Source organism: Sciurus carolinensis, chromosome 10, assembly GCF_902686445.1.
Source record: "Sciurus carolinensis chromosome 10, mSciCar1.2, whole genome shotgun sequence".
Classification (NCBI taxonomy): domain Eukaryota; kingdom Metazoa; phylum Chordata; class Mammalia; order Rodentia; family Sciuridae; genus Sciurus; species Sciurus carolinensis.
The window spans coordinates 79305850-79327170 of NC_062222.1; the positions used below are offsets into that span (position 1 = coordinate 79305850).

Below are 21321 nucleotides of genomic sequence, written 5' to 3' on the forward strand. Positions count from 1 at the left end.
GGCTATCTTGCCTTTGAGTTTTTATTCTTCCTATCAATCATATGGGTTCACCCCTACCTTCCCATTTTCCCAACTCTGGGACAGAGGAGTTGACTGGAGTGTTCCCACAGGACAGCCTCATGTCCTTTTACATTTGAAATAGGCCTTGATGGTGCTCATTAATATTTCTACCTGTTGGCCTGCAGGTGTGGTTTCTGTATTTGAACAAGATCTCAATTGGGGCTCATCACTTCAGATTGCTGATCATTCATTATTATTAATCATTAGGATAATTGAGACAGACCTCCCTCTCATTTCTAGGAAATTATAAACAAAATTATCTGTATAAAAGTAAGTTCCTGATAGAAAAGATTGAAATAGTATGCTATTTTTAATCGCTCTTTTATTTTTATTCTTGCAAAATTTCAGCAGCTCCATCGGTGAAAAATTCAGCTTCCCGTTCATTTAATTGTTCTACTAAGAAGTCTCCAGTACATTCACTCCTGACTAGTTCAGCTGAAGATTCAGTAGGTTCCGCATCACAATATAGATCCTCCAAATCTATTCATTCTTCACCTGATTCCGTTAAAGGTAAGAATAATCTGATATAGTTGATGGCATTAATTGATTTCTTACTCTGGTGATCTTAAAGTTCTTTTCCATAGTCAGAATTAATAAGATTTTGCCTGCTGATCTTTTATGCAAGCTCTAATTGATGCTGTGTTAATGGTCTTAAATAAAACAGCTACTGTGAACACCTATGTAAGTCTTAGTAAAATTTGCATAGGTATTATATGGAAGTATTTTCTGATATAAATAATGGACATTTTTACCCTCTATTTTATAAGGTTTGGGGTCTTTTAAAAAAATACTCTGGGTGACTTTTATTTACATCCTTTAAAATATGGCTCTCCTTCAGTCCCAGCCTTTGTAAATGCAAATGTCTATTACATAAGCTTGTCAAAATGTTCCCATTTTTAATATTTAAGTTTATTTGTTATTTGACAAGACAGATGGAAAAAACTGATTTGATATAGAATAAGTGCCTGATAAATACATTGGTATTGAATGTGTGTTAGATTACATTTGAAATGTTTCTCATCATGTATTACAATGACCAAATACCTTCTGTGCTCTATGGCATCATTCCCATTGACCAGGGATAAACCTGACAAGTTGTTGCCTCTCACTGTGTGTCCTGCATGGTTGAGGAAAAGGGTTCCTGTAGAAGAGATGGCCTGGCTAAGAAATAAAAGGCTAATGAAATTTATTTATCATAAATGACAACAGAAGACAGAATTATCTTTGAAGCAGGGGCATGACCGATTGAGCCATCCATAAGGGCTCTAACCAATGAAGGAACCCTGGCTTGATTTATTTATAGCCGTACAGATCAAAGTAGGGCTGGTAGAAGCTTCTTCCGTGAAAAACATGGTAAGGAGTGGAGTTAAGCAAACCCTTTGACTCTAGCCTGTCGTTCCCAGAACCATGACTTGCATTCACAACTTCAGGGGTGAACCAAGGCAGGGTATCCACATGGTTCAGGCAATCGTGAACAATGTTCCATAATTGTGAGTTCCTGAAGCCAGGTTTTCCCTATTTAATAGTCCAACCAAGTCTGGTTTTCTTACGGACCATAAGTGGCACTCTGCAGTTACCTCATCATCATCAAGTCAGTTCTTTTGAAATTTGAAATTTCAAGATTTTTGAAATTCCATGCCATGAACATTTCTAGATCCTAAAAAAATATGAAAATTAGAACCTAATTACATTTTAGTACACTTTCTTATTTACTTTTTTTTTTTTTTTTTTTTTTGTATTTGTGTTCTTCATCTCTTACAATTCTAAGCTATTCTTTTGGCATTTTAAAAAATTTAAAGTGTCTTTGGGCAGGTGGCAGTGGTGCATGCCTGTAATTCCAGCAACTCAGGATATCATGGGAGAATAGATGTCTCTGAAGAAAGAATTTCAGCATGAGCCAGACAAAGGCATAGACATAGTTTATTTAGGAAGGTAGATATACATTCAAGAGAGAATGTGAGCTGTCTCAAGAGTGAGAAGTAGCCCTGACTTGTGCTAGGGGTTCAATATTTATAGAAGAGCTGTATCAGGGGCCAGACTGGAGGTGGATCCAGTTTGGAACTACACAATTTCCTGCCAGTTTTCCTGTGCTTGAGTGTTTTACTCATTTTATGAGGGCCTAGGTCAGGGGTGTGGGCCAAAGTTTACAACTGTGTTTTCTGCATCTCAATGACTTGATTATGCATTTTAATGCTTAAGGGTGTTTCCCTTAAGATTCCATATTTCTCTCTTCTTATCCTAAATCCCTAGACTTTAATCCCATAATCTTAAGGGTTGGTGAGGGCTGAAGAGCTCTCTTTTATGGCTGCTTCAGGCTGGCAAGGGTCAATGACCCTACCTAGCTGGGGATCATAAGTTTCATCCTGACTGTGCTAAAGGAGATAGACATTGGTTCTCAGTTGCAGGGATGGGTTGATATTCCTGTGTTGCTTTCCTCTTAACTTGGAATTGTTGTAATTTGTAAGATAAAGGTTTTATTAGATTAAAAAGACCCAGCCTGAGCAATAGGAACAGAAGTATACTTACCAGAGGTCTGAACAGTGGAAACAGCCAAGTGAGGTTAGGTAAGTAAGTGTAAATAGTTTCATTTTCCTGTACGTATCTCAAGATCTGGATATTTTTTAGCATGTCTGTCAGATCAGAAAAATTAGCTTAAGGCAAACATCATTTTAGCAGTCTCTTCTGATTATTATTATCAGACACTCATGCATAAAACGTTTTCTATATCCTTATTCTTGGTAAGGCTGATTCAAATGAACACCAAATTACATTTAAAAGAGCAAGTCTTGGGCTAGGGTTGTGGTAGAGTACTTGCTTAGAACTTGTGAGGCACTGGATTCTATTCTTAGCACCACACAAAAAATAAATAAATAGAAAAAAGGTATTGTGTCCATCTACAACTAAAAATATTTTTTAAAAGAGCAAGTCTTTTTAAACGTCCATTTATGATTGTTCTTTAGTTATACTTTTGTACCAGGTATCTAAGACCAAGTTGGTAAAAAGTTGACCTTACTTCTATCTACTGTTAGGGTAGATAGGGTCAATTGAGATCTCTCAGGGATCACTTTGGGAGCTTGTGTGAAGCCTCCTCTTTTAGTCTTCCTCTACCAGTTGTGCCATCTGCCAGGATAGGTTGTCCCATCATTTCCTGGGTCCTAGCTGACCTTAAAGAGAAAGGGCCAAAATATTGACTATTGTTTTCTTGGCCCTTTTAACTTCCTTAATTTGGTTTCCACCTTTTGATTTTAAACATCCAGCAGGTCAGTTTCACAAGTAACTTTAATGTCTATAATTTTATTGTTATCCCTTCCCTTTAACTGGGGTTAGTATTAGTACTAGAAGTCGACCTTATAACCTTATAGGTGGTGGCTTATCTCAAAGTAGCTTCTGTTAGAAGGAGTACTTCTTCAAAACACTAACAGGCAAAAGGTATAAATACATTTTGTATTTTTCTTAAAATACAAATGAACAAAACCAAAAACATTCAGTTTGTATAATAGCTTTGAACCAAGAAACATAATTTCTATAATAACACTAGTATCTTTGGTGTTATTACTCCACAAAGACACATTAATTTATCAACTCAATCACAGGAGATCCTTTACAAACTTTACTTTTCTTTAAAACTCTCTTACAATCTTACATATGTCTTACAATTTACCCAAACTTTTACTTAGTTTTGTATTATATCCCTGGTTATTTGGAGGTCACAATAATCTTTAAAAAATCTATCTTTTGAACACAACTTTAAGTAAGTTTAAGTCTAACCTACTTTGGAATCATCCTAACATGGGATAAGGTGAGAGGCAGAATCTTAACTCAGGTGAAGTGGGGCTCTTGACAAATCTTAGGTAAAGTATTTTATTTCTGAAGCTAATCTTTGCCTCTTTCTTAAATATTATTTTACAAAGTTATATTGTTTCTTGAGTATGAATATCAATTAACACAATATAGCATTATATCTGAAACATGAATCAAACAAGCCAAAAGAGTTCCTGACTCCTGTTTGCTGAAAAGTAGAAAAATATTTTCATATTCCCCATTGTCAACCTTTGAACAAATCAGGATCTCCTTATTACCTTCCAAAAATACATTTAAATTCCCATCCCAATGTAAAGGTAGCACAAAATTTTATAAATAACTTATTAATGACACTATTTTCATCTAATTACATAATAAATGATATAAATAAATCCCCAACTAAATTTATTATTCCAATATAAGTCTGAAAGAGACTATTGCCATAGATAATTTTAGTTTGCAGAGCGCCAGCTTGGTAAAGTGTTGTCCTAAACTGTATATTTTAAAGACTGTATACTTGGAGGATGTGAATACATCTGATATACATAGAAGCCCAGTAACAGCATCACAATTACACTGATATCCTTATATTAACCAAGTTTAATTTTTTAAAAAAATTTAGAATCCAGTGTAGGGTAACTATAATTACAGGTCTGCATAGGTCAGCAACACTGACAAAAATTGAAGTTTAACTTTAAATCTCTTGCATGTTTAAGAAAATGTTCAGAAATAAACTTCTTATCTGATGCATCTCATTTCTATAATACAAGCTTTTACATAGCACTTAGACAAAGCTTGAACATACATATTTAGTTCCACATTTAGAACTTTCTTATATCTCTTTCCTGGTTGCTGATCCTTTCTTAAATTTATATTCTGAAACAATCCTTATGAAATTTCTGAATTTTCCCCTATTACTCCTCTTAATAAGATGAAATACATAATGCCATTTACAGTACTTTAGTTGAAACACAACTGAAACTTTTTGTGCTCTTTCCATATGGAATTACACCTGTTAGAATTTTAACTCTTAGTAACATTGCTTAAAGATCCAGAAATAAAATAATCTTAAAACCTCTTTTCATTTACCACGTTATAAAAGCACTTTTAATAGATTCAAATATATATATAACCTTATAGGATTCAAGAAGTTAAGAGTACTTTAATTTGCAAATTAATCAGATGTCTCCTCCAAAAACATTTATGAAGATTAATCCCATTTGTTAAACCTAATTTACTCATTTTTAACTGTTAACTTTAGGTTACCCATGAAAACCAAGACATTAGACAAATATAGTTAACAGTATAAGCCATCTTTTCATTACTGAAGAAAAACCCTAGAACCAATGGACAAAACTCTTCAAACATTTTATAGAAATCAACACTCTATTGATTGGCTGACTACCAAGAAAAACATATGGGTTAATTATTTTAAAGACATTTTTCCTCTTATCTGTTTAACCAATTTAAATTGAACTTTTTCTTAAAGGTTTAAGTCATGTGAACTAAAAGGTATTTGGATCCATTCTTATTTTTTAAATTTAATTTATGAGCACTCATTTATCTGTGTGCCAGTTTTGGTATCATGTTAACAATATTTAGACAAACACACACATGTAGACACAACATACAGTACACAGGCACACACTAAAACAGACATACACACTGACAGGAAACAGATTTTTGAGCTTTCCCTTGAATAATTAACCTCTGAATAAAGACAGAAGGAAAAACAGAGGGCTAAAAAAGTTCTATAGTTAAATAAAACAACACTGATCTGAACAAATTTAGACGTGTAGGATCAATCGTGAATTCATCACAAAACCATGAGCTCAAAAAAATACACAAATTCTGGGAGAAAAAAATACACAAGTTCTGGGGAGCGGGGGGAATGGCACAGCTAAAATTACTCTATTAAAGAGCACACAGAACATCTCCATCAGACTGAAAAAGAGTGCACTTTTGGATCAGATTAGAATCAGGCCAGATATTTAAAGAATATGGGAACCCATAAGTTTCTCAGGAAAATGGTTCTTGAGGTAAAGAAGGCTTGTACATATGGGATATTTTCATTTTTCTTCCCTATGTCCAACTGGAGAGAAGAGGAAACCCCATGAGAAGTAGGGCAATCCCCTGACATTCTCACGCCACCCTATTAGCTTCCTGAAGCTGAGGCTCTGTGATTTGGGGTGACACCTGCTACATTATTCCCAAAACAGAATGTTGACCTCTTAAATATCCCCAAAAGGTCCAAGACCTGGCAGAGCTGGCCTTTCCAGATCCCCTCCGTCGGTCTCTCCTGTTCTCTAGCATTTAGGAAGGAATTTACTGAAAGAGCAGAATCCCAGAAGACAAGAAAAAAGTCCCATAACAGCCTGGATTTAAAAGTGACACGTACCTTCTCTGGTCTTAAACTGATTTTAGCACCTGCTCATGTGGCTGACATTTTAGATGGGTATCAGGTAGGCAGCTACAGAGTAGGGAAAGCTGCCGTGTTGAGCATAGGAGGCAGAATTCTCATACATTCGGCGTTTTTGACCATTCTTTTTTCTCTCCCTTTTGTAAAACCAGTCTCTTAAGGTGTGGTGTAGGTTTGTTTCCCTTTGGAGATGCATTTTTTTTTTTTTTTAATTCTCCCAGCTGGTAATGAGGCCAGGTTTGAATGTAGAATATTATCAGGCATCTCTTTTAATCTGTGATTATGTCATCCCCTGGTATAACTTGCAGCCCAGGATCCCCCCAAAAAAATAAACGAAAGAGAACAGAACATTGGCACCCATGCCACAGAAACTCTTTGGCCAGGGGACATCTCCCCGGTCCTGGAGCCTCTAATGGTCAGCAGTTCCTGCCCCTCTTTCCATGACCTCTGGACTTAACTGCTGCCTTACCAGCATGGTCATAACTTCTCTCTTCCTTAATGGGTGGCCACGAAGAAGGTGCAAGCCTCCAGCTATCCACATTACCATGTGACGGTTACCCTAGGAGACCATGAAACCATTAGATGTCTTTCTTGTAATAAATCCTGATCTTTCTGTGCTAAGCCTATTACAAACTTTGGTGGGGAGTTGGGGGGCAATTGGGCCTCATTCAGAATAGAGTATACTAACTTTTTTTTTTCCTTATGAACATATCAAATTTATTTCAATATCTGGTTTCATTGCAAAAGTAGAGCTGTTGGACAATTATTTAACTTACAATTCATTCTCAGAGGTGCAGAAACATTAATAAGCTATTAAATACAGTGAATAAAATTACTGGACCATGCATTTAGAAAAGCCATGATTAAAAGTCAAAAGTTCCAGTTATACTACTTGACTGAAAGATCCTTTAGCTCTGTACTCCCAATTATACCACTCTTATTTTGAATATGATTTATCCTATTTGTGCAATTATTACTATGCCCAATAAAATCTTCCCAAATTTTAAGACTTTCTTTACCATTTAAGAACTTATGACTTAACTGTTAACTTTGTAAAAGAAATATCAAATTCTAGTTTTCACCTCAAACTTGTTGGATCAAGAAGTACAAGTTAAAGAATAGAACAAAAACCAAAAGTGTTATCAATATAATCAACAAATTATCTGATAAAACTTTTTACATACTTCAGTGTTCTAGTTAACACAAAAATAAACTGGTTCCAAAATCTCTTAAGAAAATGGCAGTGTTCATAAGTACAAAAACTGTTAAAATCAGAAGGTAGTCTTCTACATAATCAAGACAAGACAATTCTTTATAAAATTAGGTTTTAAAATGAGAATGTCTTGATAATTGCCAGTTGTCTCAAAGGCTAAAGTCAGAAAAAATTAAGAAAATAGACCTCTATACTCATTGATTAATACTATTTTACTTTGAGAAATCCAGAAATGATTACATTCCAAGGAATAAGTAATAATGATAAAAGATGTGATTAATATGCTGTATCTCCTTTAAGCCAAAGCAAACTTTTCACCTCAGAGAGGATAATTCTTTTATATTCTTAATATCCTTTGTCCAGAACAGGATCCCATTTTAAGCCACTATTTGAATAAAGTTCATAATCTAAACTCATTTTTCTCCATAGAATGTTTTCATTTCAGTACAAAAGCTACAATGGCAAATGACTTAGTCACTTATGTTTTTAAGAATTTGCAGGTTGAGTATCCCGTATCTGAAATACTTAGGACTAGAAGTGATTGATTTTTTCAGATTTTGGAATATTTGCATATACCTGAGATATCTTGAGGATGGAACCTAAGTCTAAACACAAAATTCATTTGTTTTGTATAGGTTGAAGGTAATTTTATATGATATTTTTATATGATATTTTTAGTGTACTTGTGTTTTGACTTAAACCCTTCAAGGAGTCAGGTGTGGAATTTTCCACTTATAGATCAAGTTTTGGATTTTGGAGCATTTGGGGTTTGGGATTTTCTGATTAGGGATATTCAACCTGTGTAATAAATGCTTATTTATAATAGTTGCCAATAGATACCAAAAAACTTCCATACCCAAGCCTAAAACTACAGTATTGAGGTCAAAACTAGCATGATTCTTCTATAAGGTCAGATTTCATTTACCAAATAAAATTCAAAGAAACCTTAGTGAGTCCTTCCAAAGCTGAATGATTTCCAAATGATTTTTCTCTGGTTACAAAGCCTTTTCATTCCTTCAGTCCTTTTTCAGTCGTTTAGCTTTTGCAATATTTTCTTGACGTTTTTGTTTCTTCTTTTGCTCCTTCTCCCTGGCTTCAATCATCTTGGCCAATTTCCAGGACAGTACAGCACTTGCTTATGATCAAGTGGTGATCTCTAATTTTGTCTGGAATTATTAGTAAGCCAAGCACAATTTCAGATGACCCTTGGTGGCTTTCCTTCTTTGGTTCCACGGTATACTTCTGAGAGGGTTAAATTCACCAAACCGGAAGGAGGAAGGCAGAAGTCCTATACTAACTTCTTGATAACTATTTAATTTAAGGGAGGACATTTACCAGCTAGCTATGCCTTTAAAATTTGCCTTACATGTTCCCTTTGCCTTTTTGGGTCTTCATACTCACAGGACCATTATTTCATATTATGCCCTTCAATTCAAAGTACTCTGTTAGTGCTCTGGGAGATAGCCCCACTAGGGAAAATAAATAATTTGGCTTCCTAAAATACGTTATGAGTAGTTTAGTCTAATTAAGTAAGACAGAACTTCTGGTCTTCCTCCTGCCAGATGAGGGAAGTACAGAAGAAAAAATGTCTTGTGAAAATCGAGAAGGCAATCTAATTTAAAAGCTACAGGAACTCTACCTTAGTAATTCCCCAAAATGAATCCCTATTTAAGAGGTAGACATCAGGGACAGACTTGGGGGAGAAGCATATCTAAAGAGGGAGAGATTGTTCATTTCATACTCTGGGGATTAATGGGTCACCTCTTTCCAGTGACTTCGAATCACACTAAGACTTTATCTCAGGATCCAAGATTGACTGCGTGAGGGCCTCCTCCACTTTGGGGCCAAGTCAATCAGAAACAAAAGACAGACAGTGGTTAATATTTGGTAGTCCTGAGGGCTGTCAGTGTTAGACTTAGGACATGAGACCTTCATGCAACAATGGAGAGTGGCCTGGTCAGCTGCCTTTAATTGTCTTAAGCCTTCCTGTGTCCCATGCACCAACTTTCTCCCACAGAACAGAACTGAAGCACGTCAGGACTTACCCTCCCAACACCTGGGTGAAGAGGGAGATCTGTACAGTTGGAAATGACTGGGACAAGGTCTATCAATCATGTCTGGACACTGAATCAATGGTTCAGGTGGCCAGTTGTCCATCTATGAGGTAGATCCATGTCAGCCATCACCACTATTTATTCTTTTTAGAACATTTTAAAGGAGAAGACCTCTTTCTCTTTCCTTTAATCCCAATTGAGTTTGAGAGTTAGCCCTTCAAAGGCTAAGAACTTTTGAACTGGGCATGGTGGTATACACCTGTAATCCCAGTTGCTCAAGAGCCTGAGGCATACTATATCTTTGGGGTACACTCTGTGTCCCCATCACGATCAGACCTTCCAGTCTGTCCAGCAGTGTAAGCCTCCAGGGTACTCTTGAAATCCCCAACCAGGATTAGACCTTTAAGTCTGTTCTAAATTGTCTGTAAATTATCTCTAGTACAAGTTCTTTGTCCCCATTATGCCATTTTCAGGATTCTTGATACCCCCTACCTAGACCTCACGAAAAGAAATAAGAAAAAAATCCTAAAAATAACATCCCTAAGATCTCAAGTAATCTGGGCACATTTAAGAATTTACAATTTCTTATTATTTTTAAATAGAGAGGACACAAAAACCTGTAGAGAGCTTAGAGACACTTTGGAATAGGACAAAATCGGGTAAGTTTTCATGAGAAATCTGTTCATATAATAGAGGTTCACTTTATAATAGTGGTATTTCTCTCTACTTATCCTAAATCCCTATCTGAGGGAGGTGAGGCAGGAGGATCACAAGTTCAAAACCAGCCCAGCAACTTAGTGAGGCCCTAAGTAACAGTGATTCTCTGTCTCAAAATAAAAAATAAAATGGGCTGGGGATGTGGCTCATTGCTTAAGCACCCCTGGGTTCAATCCCCAGTACTCCTCCCTACCCCCAAAATTTAAAACTTACCTGTTAAAGCTATGATTATTGTAGGAGAGATGATCACTTCATTAATTTATGTTACATGATAACTTGGCATTTTTTCCTGTTGTCAGATACTCAAAAAAATCATGTTTCATATCATTAATGTAAGAAACCTCTCAGGATATTGTTTCTCATCCTCTTGAATTAAAATAATTACTGGATGATGCCTTTAATTCTAATGTCTATAATGAAAAAAGATGTCTTTTGATAGCAAAATGAGCCAGCAAATAATTTTGCGAAGCTTATGTAGCTAGTTAGGGACTGAGATCAAAATTAGAATATAGTTTAGGGGATATAGCTTAGTAGTAGAGCACTTGTCTAGCATGCCCAAGGCCCTGAGTTCAATCCCCAGCACTGCAAAAGAAAAGGAAAAAAAAATAAGGATTGAAATACTTCAACTTGCCAGTCAAGTATCTTTAGAGATAGACAGTACTTAGCATATTTATTGGAGAATAGCTTTCATGCCTCAAGTTACTTTTTAGTTGCTATAGCCACTTTTATCATAAGTTCATTTGACCCTTCCCCATGATGTTAAACTATTCTCATTCAGGTGACAACTAATGCATGAGCAGTGGCCTCATATATATTTGAAAGTGGTACCAGTGTCTGAATTAGATCTTGCTCCTCCAAGCCCCAAGTTAAGGGAACTAGTCAGGTTTGGCATGAAAAGCTGTCATTTATAATGCAGAATTTGTCATTAAACTTGAAGTATTCTCAACCGTCCCATTTAATACTACATAGTTAAATAATAGTAGATTGGTTGGAAACAAAATCAAACAAACTAGCATTGCGATATTTAGATAGGAGACAATTTTCTTTATTTTAAAAGTGTTTTAAAGTTTCCTTTATTTTCAAGGAAAAGCTGTTTAACCTAAAATTGCAAATGTACTTTAGATATCACATCTAAGCAATTTTCTAATAGATTCACAGTCTCCCCCACTAGAAACAACAGGAAAAACATGCAGAAAACTTCAGAACAGATTGGAAAGCTTGCAAACCCTGGTAGAAGATTTGCAGCTGAAGAACCAAGGTACAGTGCTCATTTTTGGAGAGTTGTTGTTCATAATCATACGCAGCTGGGCATGGTGTCACATATCTGTAATCCCAGCTCACAAGGCTAAGGCAGGAGGATCTCTAGTTTGAGGTCAATCTCAGCAATTTAGTGAAACCCTAAGAATCTTAGTGAAAACCCATCTCAAAATAAATAAAGAGCCAGGGATGTGGTTAAGTGTCCCTGGGTTCCATATCAGGGACCAAAAAAAAAAAAGAATATTCAACTTCCCTTCAGGTTAAGTCTCCTAGCTGTAGAGCCACTAAAAAGGTATTGAATTAGCAATTCAGAACCTTTAGTCAAAATTTGAGCTTCTTAGCCATGACCAACATTAATTATCTGACCTTGGGCCTGCTCTACCCTACTCTTATCTAATAGGGATGGCAATTCTGCTGACCAACCCTCAGTAGGGTTGAGTGGTTTTTCACATGGAACTTCCCCATACACTGTCTTTCTCATCTATTTTTTCTGTAGACAGACACTTTTATGATGGTAGCCAACATAGAATTAGAGTTCATAGCCATAAAACAAAACAATGGTATTTAGCCTATACAGAATTTAAATTAGTATAGAGCTGTAAGAGACAGTGCCACCCAATGAACGAATCACAAAATCACTTATAATATTCTAAAGCCATTTGAATGAGATATTGTTACAATGTGCTGATGATAGGTAGCTCTTGATAAGTACTATGCATATGGGAGCGCTATAATGATAACTTCATGAATCCAGAAGTCTCTGTCAGAGAGAAACTAATTTTGGAATACATCTGTTATTCTATCTTTTCATCCCTAGAGAGTGTAAGTTGATGGATGAAGGAAAATACTTTTCTAAGAGCAAATATTTATAAATTTAACCTTTTTCTCATTTACTGAGCACTTCCCAACTATGCACCAAGCCCTGTACTCAGTGCTTTACCTCGTTTTCTTCATGTGGCCCTCGAAACAAAACTGGGAGGTGGATGCTGTTGTTATTGTCACATGAAAATGAGGAAACTGAAGAGCACAGTTGACAAGTTCTGTGTCACACAATGAGCAATACAGCTGAGACTTGATCCCTGCAATTTCTGACTCCAAAATCCATGGATTCTGTTTTAATATACTAGGTTGTATCACATCATTGTTAAGGAAAATTCATAATTCCTTCTGATAACTCCAGATCCATATGTACATAAACATCAAAAGAAAACGTTTGATTTTTAGTTTTTTGGGAGATTGTCTTTTTCTTTAAGGAAAATTTATTATTTCTTTACCCTGTTTTTATTCATACTTTGACTTATATTTCTGAGTTCATCTAATTTATGCCATCATGTAATGATCCAAATGAAAGTCATGTCGTATTTGCTTAAAAAGTATACAAGTATTATTGTATTGGATGCAATAATTTTTAGAAATTCTAAACATATCTTTTTGGAGAGAATTTTGGTAGCATTTAACAAAACAGGCCTGGGGATATAACTAGTAGAGCACTTGCCTAGCATGTGAAAGACCCTGGGTCCATCCCCAGCACTGCATAAAACAGAAATTAAGTATCTGCTAAAGTGCATGTACCCTTTGAGCCAGAAATCACAATTTTAGCAATTCATTCTACAAGAAATAATAGAATAATTGCACAAAAGTCTGTATATTAAAGTATTTACTGTAGTATTGTTTATAAATAAAGAAATTACCTTTTAAAAGTTTATTTACTAACATTTTGGTATATCCATGTAATGAAATACTGTGCAATCAGAACAAAACAATGAACTGGAAAGATGTTGACATTTGGTTAAATGAAAAAACAAGCTACATGTATTTCCATTTGTGTAAAGAAGAAAACTCTCACACAGGCACGTGCATGTGCATGCAGAAATTCACCGAACTATTTACAGTAGTGACCTCTGACCCCAACAGATAGAGGGAGGTGAAGACTTCTATCTCTCTTTGTGCCCTCCTGAAGGATTTGAATTATTTACAATTAGTGTGTATTACTTTTTAAATGATTATATATTGATATTAACCGCTCATTTGAAACAACCCACAGAGCAAAGGTTTGCCCTAAAAATCTGTTCCACAACTCCAACCTTTCAAATAATATGCTACATTGCAATTTTTCAGAACTTCTTAATTCTACATTGCTAACAAGTGAATCTTTAAAGAAGCACATTTAAAACCTAGGTAGATTTTCTTATTCTAACTTTGTTTTATTGACGTTTTCAGCAATGTCTTCAATGATTAGAAATCAAGAAAAGAGGATACAAAAAGTGAAAGACCAGGAAAAAATGTTACTGAAATGACACATTGCTTGCCTATTCTTTACAGTGGGATGATGCCCGATTAATTGTGCTGTTACTTTAATTAGTGCCCTGTGTGCTTTTTTTCTTTTTATGTGAAAATTTAATAAAAGATACCTGTCCTGTAAAATCTACTTTGAAACAAACTATTCTTGAGTACTCGCACAGTAAAACTTCAAACAGTACTAGCTATATTTGGAAGTATTCATATATTATGAAGTATTCATTTGTGCTAGTTCCAGTGTATTGGAATTGTGTTTTGTTATCTTTACTGGCTCTGGGACAATAGGGTCATTTTTTTTTTTTTTCAGCTTAAAAAAAATTCCCGGGATAAAATGTCCTGGGGTAAACAGTGGTATAATGCCAAGGATAGGACAAATTCCAGCAGGCCTCCTTTTGTGACCCTGAACTCACTGTTTGTCCTGTCAATATAAGTGGAGGTAATCAGATAGCAAAACTTTGGAGCACACAGTCAAAACTTTTAGAAGTCTTTATTAATTACTAAATAATATTTTTGTTACTTTATCAAGTGAATAGAAAGTTCTAGATTGAAATAATTCAGTCTTGTCTTAGATTTTAATAAAGTAGAGGGTTTTGTTTGTGAACCAAATGCAGTGAGACAAGAACAGAAACAAACATGTTTCATTTGTGCCAAAACATCAGGGACAACATAGCAGAAGGCCCTGTGTCTAAAAAACTGTGTTCCTGCTTCCCAGTCCAGAACTGTTACTGAGAACAGTTGTCTAGCAGAGGGCCTATTTCCCAGTCCCACTTCCCTCACATCCAGGTGTGACCCCCTGACCAGTTCTCATTAATAGAATGGAAGCTGGGCAGAGCACTGTGGCACTTTGAAGCCAAAAGTGTTAATAATGCACCACGGCTGGCTGGGCCCAGTAGATAGTAAAGGGCTGAGGAGGACATGCATGCTCTCAAAGCCCTATTGCCACTCTCAGTGAAATACTCTAAGTACATCCCATTCTAAATGATTTTTAAAACAAAATTTAATAGTTTATGTGTCTCTTAAGTCTGTTGGCTTTAGTGAAAGATTTTTATTTCATCAGATAACAAAATGAATACTGACAGAATTCTAAAAAGATTTTTATTTAAATTGTTTTACCTTTAATTTTACCATATAGGAATGCTTGATCATTTTGTGCATTAATGATAAATGCCTTCTGCAGACCTCACTGTTACAATATGAAATTCGCTATCAAGTATGTAAGTAGTATATATGAACTTAACATATCGTACTATGAACCCCAAACTTTCAAACATAGTTCTGTTTAGGACTTTCTCTAATGCTACTTTCAGTTGGGTTTATGTTTTTTTTCAGCAAAGACTTTTACTCGGATTAAACATTGGTTCATTAATAGATGTTACACTTTCCAAAAGTTATTTTAACATATAAAAGTTCACTTTCAAGTATACACATGCTGAATTTCCCTCCAAGCAAAAGTTTTAAAAGAAATATTCTAAATTTTTTCTCCAAAGGGAGGAGAAAAACACACTCTTCATACTTAATCTCTCTCTTTTTTTTTTTTCTCTTTCTCCCGTCTGAGGGGCCGGGGATTCAAACCGGGGTCCTTGCGCATGTAGGTGAGCGCTCTCCAACAAGAGCTATTTCTTCAGCCATATTTAATCTATAACTTTTGATATTTGCTGTTTTTCCTGTGTCTTTTATTAGTGGAGGAAAATATTAGTATTTTATTTTGCATGTAGGCTATTATGGTACCAAAATTAGACGAGTAATTCAGACGTTTAATAAAGATTAAAACTCAGATTTTATTCTTTGTTCATTTACAATAACTTAAAGCTTAAGTGTTTCTTTTCAGAGCAAAGGTGTACTTTTGTCTCACTGACCTGTGTAAAATTTGTCACCTGAGATACTACTGGGATGAAAGGAGTGGGAAGGGGGGACGATGGAAACAGTTGAACAGGACAGTCCGTCTGTTGAAGACCTGGTGGGAGAGGGCGGCAGTGAGCAGAGAGATGATCCTAAGGGGCTCCCATGGGGAAGTGATGGGTCCAGCCAGGCTGAAACTGGACCTGCAGGTCCTCCAGGAGGTATCCCTCAGGCCCCCTACTCAGCCTGCATCTGAACCTCATTCATGTCCCCTTTCTTCATGGGGATGTTCCCATGCCTGACTTCCTTGATGACAGACTTTGATTAGGACCCTTGTTTCCATACCAGTCGTAGATCATTAAGACCAAAACATACTTACTACTTCAAACCCACACCTGGCAGAAATCAGATTAAAAACCTGGGGAGTCTCAGAACTTTACCTCAGATCCTTACTAATCCCACGTAGTGGCCAGACATTTTTCTGGTCAGTTTCATATGGTGTTAACTATTTTAAATGTAAAATGTGTGAAGAGAGTTTCTTCAGCTGTTTCCAATGAGACTTATTTAATGCCATGGTCTCCAGAGCTCCTATAAATGCTCAAGCTTGAACCAGTGTAGCTGGTTAGTGTCTGGGCTTCCTGACCTGAGTTTAGCCAAGCCACTGCGGCCATCCCCCACCCCAGAAGGCCAAGCTCCAAGGTAATGATTTATCAATACCCGTCAGTCAACCCAAGTCACAGGGGGAAAAAGACCATGCTCACTGGAAGCATTTCTGACATTAGACAAAAGCCACTAGGAAATTCAAAACAGCTCTGATGGCTAAATTTGGAGTCATGCTGCCTTTATTTTAAATTATTCAGTGTGCTCTGCACCCTCAGCCTCCTCTACATTCTGCTACAGCCTGTTATTTGGCAGGCACAATCAGTGGATCCCCCACAGCCCCTGAACCACTTTATCCTCATGACCAGTCTCTAGGAGTCTATTGCTGCATTCTTCCCAGCGAGTAACTCCCCCATTCTCTACCAACACAAACTTCCATTCCACCACTGTATCTGCTGGCAGGAAAACAGAATGAGACCAAAACCCATCCTTGTGGTAGTGGAGTGGGATGTAAGTTTTCCATCTCCCAAGATTCTCATGGTCTCCAGTTATTGCAATGAATTGCCTATCAGTGCTGGTGATGTAATGCACCTGAAACCTGATGTTAACTTGCCGAGACTCTGAAGCCATTGCTGCAAACTTTTTTGTTTTCCCATTCATTTCCCAACCTCTTGCCTCCACAAGAGTGCTTTTGCCACAGTCCATTGAGGCCTCAAGACTGCCACCCAAACCAACATCTCCCCAGGATGAGTGCCTAGACACCATTTCCCAGTCCTCATGGTCAGTGAGGTCCTGACTGTTCAACCGTGCAAGACTCACTTCTGTAGCTCTGTTCATGAGCAGGTTGCTAGAAGGCATCTTCTGTGCAAAACATGTAGCTGCTTTAGTGGGTGTGTCATGTTCTTTTTGGAATCTCTGTTCTCCTGTGTGAGATTCAAGGCTTTCATTTCTTGAAACTTGAGAGTAACCCCTGGAGTTACCAATCTCAGAAGTAGCTACAGAATGTGTGCCTGGGTTCTGTCTAGCAGGAGCATGCTGTCTTGCATTGTCCCAGTGTTCTCCGGAAGGATTCTGCAGTCCCTGTGATGCTTCCTGCAGGTTACCACGGCCTTTGGTCTCAGAAATCAAATGTCCATTGCTTTCTTGAAGATGCTCTACGGAACAAAAGGAAAAATGTAATGTGTTAGGCAGTTCACAAAAGAAAGTAGACTGAGAATAGAGATTGTTATTGAAGGCTTTACTACAACTCTGCAGTTCACCAAGTCTCTGTTAAAATATAGTACATATTTATTTACCTGGTGTGTTCCCAGCACTGTTCTAAGAATATACATGTCTACCTGATAATAAAAGGCACATCCAGGAGCATCAGTGCGTGAGCACAAGACTGTAAATGAAGTGGCACGTTGTAAAGGCAGAAGTGTAAACCTGTCCTCAGTCTGTCACAGTCCTGGCTGAGTTGGCATGCAACCAAGTTAAGTTGTTTGGCTCCTATCATCAATAATGCTGTCCAAGGGCTGCAGCTATATAGCTCAATGGTAGAGTATGTGCTTAGTACGTGCAAGGACCTTGGTTCATTACCCAATGTATGCAGGCGTGCACACACACACACACACACACACACACACACCAGCAGGAGTCATTTCTGAGGGGGAACAGCAAGGACAGTGCATGGCTGGTCAAGGTAAGAGGGTGAACTGCGAGGGGAGTAGTCTAGTTTCTCCTTGCCAGTACTACAAGAACCTCTTTAAAAAAAAATTTTTTTTTTTTTGCAACCCCTTCCACTGTACATTAAAAAAAGACGTTCTTAAAACTACACAAACCAAGTCCCCTAAGGATTGTTTCCTTCTTGGCCATTTTATTGGTAGTCCAAATAGCTCCTTACAAGACTGAAATCTTCAAATATCACACAATCAATCCAGGTCGGGTATTTGAGGGGAAAACAAAGGGCAGTTGCGTTTCCTTTTCCCTCTTTTTTCAGTGGTGGGTTTGGAAATGAGATGTCAACAAATACTATTCTGAATTTGCAATATTTCGACCTAAAACAAGAGGCTGGCTTTTAGGGGGAAAAAAAAGATAAATGAACCCTATTTACCCCAAACTGATGGCAGGAAAGTCACGGCAGAATTTTATGTGGTTACAAATGAACACTCCACTAAAAATAAAGTTCGCAGATGTCATTTTCACCATTAGGCTGCTGTCCAGGACGGGCTGTTTGCCAGGGGAGGAGGGCACTGGACGGAAGGTTTTGTGCCAGTGCTCGCTCTTTGCCTATCTTCTCTAAAATATAGAGGTTTGAACCTTGATGTCGATTTTACTCATCAGAGCGGATCCCCTTATCAGAGTTGGATCCCCTATTAAGAGTGCCTTCCCGGGGATTAGATCACCCTGCACTGTTCTGGAGGGACTTGTGCGAGGGCTGGTAATTCTGAAATGGGCGCAGGGCTTCAGCTGCGGCGTTCCTGGCTGGAGTCCAAGCTGAACTTTGCCTTCCTGGTAGAAGCATCCAGATAGCAGGAGGGGCTCACGACGCTGTTTCTGAAGTCATCTCTAATGTGGGGTGTGGGGTGGGAGGACGTGGGGCTACGGGAATGGGATTCAGAAAATGTCCCTGATCCGCCAGAGATTGAATAGGATTGTGGGATGCCCCCAAACCTAAGACTTTCTTTCCGAAAAGCCGGGAAGCCGCACCGAAAGAGCAGCCACCCACACCGCACCAAGCACCGCCAAGCCGAGGAGCCAGTCCCGGTTCGAGCGGCCGGGACCGGTGCTCTTGGGCGGGCGCCGAGGGCAGAGGCTGGGCGCGGCCCTTGGATGATCGGGTAGAGTATCTCCAAGACCTCCTTGGAGGATGAGAAACGTGCTCGGGCCTTGGAAAAAGAGGGCTTGGGAAGGGTCCAGGCCCTGTGGGGAAAGCTGCTGCGCCGAATCCGGGCGCTAGTAAAACTCCAGGTGGGTTTCTTTCTTTCCTTCCCTGGTGAACTTCACAGCACCTGGCAGATACGCCCTGGAGACCCGCAGAGGAAAAATAATACCTGGTTTGGTGACCAGCTCTTGCTTCTGAGATCCGGGGCTCAACCCACCGCCGCCAGCATCCTGATCTTCTCCCGCAGCCGCAGCCTCCCCAAGAGCAGCGTCTCCGTCCTTCCCGTTGTCCCCAGGGCCGCCCCGCAACAGCCAAACGAAAAGCGCTCCCGCCAGACCCCCTCCGACCAGCAGGGCTGACCAGACGGAGCCCATGGCTGAGAGGATGCAGCCGCGGGAGACGAGGACCCGGACTAGGGCTCTGATCACGCAGGCAGAGCCACACCTACTCCGCCTGCTCCAGCCTTTTACGGTTTCTGCGGCCGGCGCTCCAGCGCGGAGCCCAGCCCTCCGCGACTAATACTCAACTTTCCCAGCCCCGCCTCACGATCCGCCCCCGAGCTGTGGCCCCGGCAGCGGCCGGGCAGGGACTCGAGCGCTCTCCTCTTCCAGCACTTTGTGCTTGGTTCTTCCAGTCACCCGCTGCTAAGAGCGCTTGGTGCCGCGTTCCGCTTGTGTCCCGCGCGTGTAAAGAACTCAACAGCGCACAATATTCCGCGCGCAATTGAGCCCTTTTTTCTCCCGCGGCTGTCAGGGAGGCCCTGTTCTGCCTCCCGCCCCTACGGGAACCTCGTTTCTCCTCCCCTTTGACAAATGCAGCTTGGCCAACTGTAGGCCAACAGCTTCCAGGAACTTTGAGGCGCAAGAGGCCGCTGTGCGTCGGTGACACGCGGGCCTAGGGCTAGCTCTGGAGAGGACGTGCATTCGAACCCGGGGTGGAGTGGTGAGTAGGTGGATATGTTGCCAAAAACCTGCGAGACCTTGTAGAAACTCCATCTGGCAAACAATAATTTGCGCTTCGTCTCCCCACACTTTGCCTCCTCACCTATAAAATAAAAGGATCGTATTGACAACGTGTCCATCTATAAATGTCAAGTATTTCAGTGACACTCTGTCGTTGCTTCTTGCTTGACCTGCTGTGAAATGCACTCCCACCTGTGTGAACTGGATATTCTCCAGGGATGGAACTCCTATAGATAAATTTATTAGTAAAAATAAAGCAGCCCGTTTTGTATTTCAAGTGTTTTATATGTGTTTAATTTGATCTCCCAAAAACAACAGCAATCCTGTGAGCTCAGAAGTATACACTTTCTCCCATGAATTCCACAGCCTCTGCAAATGTAAGGACGTTACAAACTTACTTTCAAGCTGAAGATCCCCACCTTTGTGTCTGAGCCTGAGCCTCTCCGTTGAACTACAGATTCCCAAATCCAACTGCTGAAGGCCATAGATGGCAACTATCCACTTTGGAGTAATTACTAACATGCCTCCTGGTGGGACAAATCATTTCAATGTACCCCTTTCTGGGAATAGGCAACTCCTGACAGGAAGTTACCAGAGGGCTGGCTCAGCCTTCCTGCGGGTGGCAGATTCTACAGATACCACCCCCGTCCCCCGCCCCCCCCCCACACACACACTTATAAGGAAGGGGTGGAAGGGAAGAGGCTGCCTACTGGGCATCTCCTCTTGGCTGCCTAATGGGCATCTCCAACCCAGTTCACCCAAATCTGAACTCCCTAAATCCTCTACTTGCCTCACTGTTTCTCATCTCAACAAGTGAAAACGATATCCTTCCCATTGCTACAAACAAAACAAAACAGGCTCCATCAAGCCATCTGTCAGGGTGATTTTGTAAAATCAAGAGTATCATGCGAGTCTTCTCCTCAAGACTTTCCTATTGCTGTAGATCTCAGCAAAAACCTTGACAGCTCTATAGCATCTGACCCCCATGACCTCTCTGGACTTATCTCCAACTTGTCCCCTTCAGCCACACTGACTTCCTTGCTTTAAACAGATTCTATATGCATTTTTAGCACAACAGAGGAATCACCTTTTAGTCACATAGGTTTCCTGTCTTCAACTAGTTATGGCATCACTGGAGGATTTGAGGAGCAAACCATATCCAAACCATAGCATGTATCTTTTTTTTTTTTTTTTTTTTTTTTTGGTACAAGGATTGAACCTAGGGACCCTTAACCACT

At 39.1% G+C, this 21321-nt stretch overlaps 3 protein-coding genes across 10 annotated transcripts in view; 1 reads left to right on the forward strand and 2 right to left on the reverse strand.

Moving 5' to 3' along the window:
* Window positions 1–13922, forward strand: part of Ccdc158 (coiled-coil domain containing 158) — an 83524-nt gene extending 69602 nt beyond the window's left edge. For 4 of the 7 annotated variants that reach the window (XM_047567018.1, XM_047567017.1, XM_047567022.1 and 1 more), the window contains 3 exons: window positions 409–570; window positions 11415–11522; window positions 13742–13922. In XM_047567018.1, coding sequence (XP_047422974.1) covers window positions 409–570; window positions 11415–11522; window positions 13742–13818 — 347 coding nt within the window. In that variant the 3' untranslated portion in view covers window positions 13819–13922. The remainder of the gene's footprint in view (window positions 1–408; window positions 571–11414; window positions 11523–13741) is intronic. The other 3 variants (XM_047567021.1, XM_047567019.1, XM_047567023.1) reach the window with 3 other exon arrangements.
* LOC124994796 (small integral membrane protein 15-like) lies at window positions 8510–9650 on the reverse strand. The gene is made up of 2 exons (XM_047567058.1): window positions 9539–9650; window positions 8510–8628 (listed from the first exon to the last, which is right to left on the reverse strand). Exons 1-2 carry the CDS (start codon window positions 9648–9650, stop codon window positions 8510–8512), a joined length of 231 nt encoding a protein of 76 aa, XP_047423014.1.
* Window positions 13923–15577: 1655 nt separating the features above from the next.
* On the reverse strand, window positions 15578–19605 carry Stbd1 (starch binding domain 1). 2 transcript variants are annotated; one of them, XM_047567025.1, is made up of 3 exons: window positions 19291–19601; window positions 17078–17412; window positions 15578–15773 (listed from the first exon to the last, which is right to left on the reverse strand). In XM_047567025.1, the coding sequence occupies exons 1-3, from the start codon at window positions 19493–19495 to the stop codon at window positions 15702–15704; spliced, it is 612 nt and encodes a 203-aa protein (XP_047422981.1). In that variant the 5' UTR covers window positions 19496–19601; the 3' UTR covers window positions 15578–15701. The 2 variants fall into 2 exon arrangements, with proteins under 2 accessions (XP_047422981.1, XP_047422980.1); XM_047567024.1 differs by having other exon boundaries at window positions 15578–17412; window positions 19291–19605.
* Window positions 19606–21321: the final 1716 nt, after the last annotated feature.